General features: G+C 33.9%; 1 protein-coding gene across 1 annotated transcript; it reads left to right on the top strand.

Moving 5' to 3' along the window:
* The first annotated feature begins 2,766 nt into the window (after positions 1-2,766).
* LOC122288881 (myb-related protein 306-like) lies at positions 2,767-4,501 on the top strand. Its single transcript, XM_043095701.1, has 3 exons — positions 2,767-3,043; positions 3,276-3,405; positions 3,623-4,501. The coding sequence occupies exons 1-3, from the start codon at positions 2,911-2,913 to the stop codon at positions 4,335-4,337; spliced, it is 978 nt and encodes a 325-aa protein (XP_042951635.1). The 5' UTR covers positions 2,767-2,910; the 3' UTR covers positions 4,338-4,501.
* Positions 4,502-5,035: the final 534 nt, after the last annotated feature.

The raw sequence follows: 5,035 nt of genomic DNA, 5'->3' as shown, positions 1-5,035 counted from the left end.
GTGAGAGATGATTAATATTTTTGCTCTCTCCATTGATTTTGGTAAGGAAAAACTCTTTTTTCCTTTAAATGTTTTGCAATTTTATGATATTTATTTTGTGTCTTTTTATATATATGTCTTTAACTAACTAGAGTTGTGATTTTTTTGAAGGATTAGTTGTTGTGGCTTGTTCAAAACTTGTGATTTGTAAGAGGATATTGTGAGTAATAGGTATATTTCTAAACTTTATTAATATGTTTATATATTTTGTTGTGCTTTTGTTATGGATAATGATAAATATTTTGATGTGTATAATGTGAGTTGATTGTGGATTTTGAAGGATTAGATATGGGTATAATATTGTGAATTGAGTAGTGAATTTTGATTGTATATATTGTGAATATGTTTTGAATTAAATATTATTGATGAATTAGAAGGAATTGAATTGTTTATGTTAATGAATTAGAAGAAAATCTTTGTGATATGGATTATGTAATATGATGAATTAAAATGAAAATTTGTGTTGTGTGTATGCTTATTCTTAAAATGAAAATATAAATATTTGTGTATATTTATAGATTAAAATGAATATGTTTTACAATTGTGTATGGGAATTTGAAGCATATGTTATGGTTATTTTTTTGTGACTATGTTTTGGTATTTGTGAATTAGTTATTATTGTGCATATGTATATGTGATTTGTGAATTAGTTTATTCTATAGGGAATATGTTTATATATTGTGAATTTGTATATTACAGTATCTATTAAAATTGTTGGGAATATGTAAAATATTGTAAATTTAGTTGTGAATATGTTTATATATTGTGGAAATATATGATATCATTTTAAAAAAAAATTGTGAACTTTTATTGAATATGTTGGGAATAATTTATTAAATTATGCAACATGTCATTAATTTAATTTTTATTTGTATTTCTTTTAAAATATTACTTATTTTGCAGCATTTTTTTTTTTATCAAATGAGTATATGAGATCAAGACAATAAGAGTTGGAGTCTCTCTTGGAACAGTCTGATTTAGAAATGCGTTTGCAAGAGCAACATAGAGACCAGGAGGAAAGAATGTGCAATGAAGTTTAAAAACAAGTGCAGAGGGAGATGAGAGTTCAGATAGGGCGTGTTATTTCACTGTAGTAGAATCGTGGTGGGCGAGAAAAGAAGAAGAAATGAAATCAATTCAGTTTTCTCATTGTATAGAACTTTTAATATCTAATTTTGCAACTATATAAAACATTGTTAGTTGCTAATTTGATGGTATAATATGATGATACAATTTGTATATTTTTTAATTTTATGAAAATAGTATTTTTGATCTATACGTTCGAATGTATATAACAAGCGTTCGAATGTTGGTTTACATTAGAACTAATGTTCGAATGTAATAACACAAAATTACGAAAGAACGTTCGAATGTACGACCCAACGTTCGAACATGTTCACCTTCAAAATGAATACAACGTTCGAATGTTTAAATGATTTACGTTCGAACGTTTTGTTTGACGTTCCAACGTAAATATGATACGTTCAAACTATAACCAACGAACGTCAAATTTTCTCATTCGAATGTCAATCAGTCGGGTTAACGTTCGAACGTTCTGTTGGACGTTCGAACGTTACATTTTGTGACAGATTTCAACTGTCACAAAAAATCCCACGTTCGAACGTGACATCAAACGGAAGACTTCCAACCGTCACTAAAAATATTTTTTGTGACGCTTATACAGTAAATTGTCACCAAATGTAATCCGTGACGCACATTACGTGACAGTGGTGGTGACGGTCAGAAACCGTCACCAAATATATTTCTTGACGTTTTTTCCATTTCTTGTGACAGTTTCATCTGTCACTAAAACCTATTGTTGTTGTAGTGTATGTTCAAGGTTCAATTTGTTAGAAGTCCTGATCAGGCTCTACCCTTAATTTATATTTGTGGGTTAATTATTAAAAAATATATCAGAACAACCTGATAGTACACAATCCAACTAAGAAATGGCCATGGCATACATAATCTAGTCATCGTATCATCTGGAATTTGTTTCCTTTTCTGGTAAATACACATGGGTTTTTTGTCGGTTGGTCACGGTAAGTCTAAAACACCACAAGAAGAAAAAAGTTTAGGATGCATTTGGATACTGGTTTTATTTTAGATAATTTGGAAATAGTAATAAAAAAAAAAAGTAAATAATGAAAAGTGAAAAATAATATGTAAATAATATTAAACTGTTCGTAAATTGTAATAAAGTAGTTTGATAATAGATGATGACCAAACACATCCTAAAAGAGCCACGTATGGATATTCGTGCAATCGAAGTTCAATTCCGTGAGAAACTCCTTTATGTCCGGACAAAACGAATTCTTTTTAAAGAGTTTTATTATATATAAATACAGTCACATATTAATCTATATATTAATAATAATTTATTTATATTTAAAATTTAAATTAATATTATTTTAATAAAATTTATTTTTTAAACAATTCTATTATATTAATACACATATTAATACATAATTATATTTATAACTATATTTTCCCCTTCCTAAAAGCAGTCGGCCTCCCTACTCCGTTATAAGAGATAATTGTAGGAGTTTTATTCGGTGCCACCGCGGCACCTTTTAATGAATGCGAGGCGGGGAGAGGAGAGAGGGAGAGCTGACCTTTTTAGAGAACCGAGTAAATGCTCTTTGCTGTCCATTTTGACTCTCTTGTTGCAAACCCTTTTACCTCTTGTCAAGGAATTAACAGTTCTTTAGGCCCTCTCTATATATATAAATAAAGGGATGCACATATTTGACAAGGCAAACCCTAAGTTGGACGCTTGTCTCTACGTCTTATTTTAGAAAGAGACTTCATAGATCATAACGAAGACCATTGCTGAGAATCATTCAGAGAAAGAGAGATAGAGAGAAAGAGATGGGGAGGCCACCGTGCTGTGACAAGGTTGGTGTAAAGAAAGGGCCATGGACACCGGAAGAAGACATCATCCTGGTCTCTTACATTCAAGAACATGGACCAGGGAATTGGAGATCAGTTCCCACGAATACTGGTAAAGTTTCTACTCGGAATTTATTACCTTTTTCCTATTTAAAGCTTCTTCTGCTTGGTATTTCTTCATCCTAACCTATCTGTGACTTTTTTTTTGGTTGGGTTGGTCTGATCATTAAAGGGATGTAATTAATATCCTGCATCTCCTTTACTTTCCTCTATCCAGTACTCCCTTTCTTTTTCTTGCCAGTAAAATGACGATTCACTCTTTTGTGTATGTGGGGTTTTCACAGGTTTGCTCAGATGCAGTAAGAGCTGCAGACTTAGATGGACCAACTATCTCCGACCAGGTATTAAGCGTGGAAACTTTACTGATCATGAAGAGAAAATGATAATCCACCTCCAAGCTCTTTTGGGTAATAGGTAAAATCCCTCTCTCTCTCTATATATGAGATAAAGCGGAGGTTCATGCATGTTTCCACATTTGGTAATGATTTTTTAAGCTTTTAGATTTCAAAATTTTAAAGGGAAGACTCCAGTACTATTGCTATATATATAAAATATATGCTCGGTTATTTGTTAGTTTTTCTGGAGGTGGAATTAAGGGAAATATTTATGAAAACTTTTCTAATGTTTGCAGATGGGCGGCCATAGCATCCTATCTTCCCCAAAGGACAGACAATGATATTAAAAATTATTGGAATACCCATTTAAAGAAGAAGCTCAAAAAGCTTCACACAGGTCTCGATGACCATAACCAAGATGGGTTCTCAGCCTCACAGCCAATATCCAAAGGTCGGTGGGAGAAAAGGCTCCAAACAGACATCCACATGGCTAAGAGAGCCCTTTGCGAAGCTTTGTCTCTTGACAAAACAAGCCAATTGCCTGAATTCAAGCCCTTCGATGGCCATCATCCGTACGTTAGACCATATCAAGCATCCATATATGCATCCAATGCCGAAAACATAGCCCGATTGCTCGAGAACTGGAACAAAAGTTCCCCAAAATCAGTTCAGACAAACAACTCAGAAAACACCCAGAATTCCTCTAACAACCTCGTAATTGCAAATGGTTCCAGTCCTAGTACCGAAGGTACTGCCACAACACTAGATGCTTTTGACTCGTTGCTGACCTACAATTCCCCCACCTCTGATGTCTCTCAATCCGTGTCTGTGGACGAGACTGCAAATTTGACCCCAGAAATGAACCTCTTCCAAGACAAAAGCAAGGCAGATTTGGAGACTCAAGTCCCTCTTACGTTGCTGGAGAAGTGGCTCTTTGAGGATGGCACAACTCAAGGTCAAGATGTCGACCTAATTAACATGTCATTAGAGGATAATCCAGGGTCGTTTTAAACAATCAAGTTCAGCCTAACTAGGTTTAGTAGTTGCTTTGTGTTTTTGCGGTTTCAGCCTTGAGCTTGTAGAACAAAATATGTATTCTAGCGCAAGCAGAAAGAAACTGTAAATTATATAAAGTATATATATAACTAAATAATATACTATATGTTAGAAATAAATATCTAATTTTCATCTTCTTCAAATTCGAAAAACATCGTACTTTTTGCAACTTTTGCATGTCGGCCTGCATCTCTTGGAGGAATGAAACTAGGTCGACTTCAGAGTGCTAGTACAATTAATCAAACAGATTAAGAAGTTAGGGTTATCCATTCCGGTGAATAATTAACACTTCGATGTGTGCACCCGTTGTGTGTGGATCAAAACTTTAGAAGGGGCCCCAGTTTGTTATGCACCCTAATGAATGCGCATACCAACCAAGAAGCTAGCATTGGCTTGCTGCAGATTGATTAAGATATCGATGTTGATTAGGGTTTCACAGCGTATCTTCCAGGATACTCAACGTCGGCAAAAGGGCTAGAGTCGGCTCCAAATAATTATTCAAGGGTATTGATTATTTAAGGTGTTGCCAGTGAGAATAAAGGCCGTGTAGTAGGCGCAGGTAGAAAGTCCAGCAGAAGTATACTACACCAGCTGCCATGAACATTTGGTAGCTTCAATACTACTATTCTTTAATGGAAACAAGTTGAAGATTC

Source organism: Carya illinoinensis, chromosome 12 (genome assembly GCF_018687715.1).
Source record: "Carya illinoinensis cultivar Pawnee chromosome 12, C.illinoinensisPawnee_v1, whole genome shotgun sequence".
NCBI classification, from domain to species: domain Eukaryota; kingdom Viridiplantae; phylum Streptophyta; class Magnoliopsida; order Fagales; family Juglandaceae; genus Carya; species Carya illinoinensis.
This window is presented reverse-complemented; position numbering and strand designations above follow the sequence as displayed.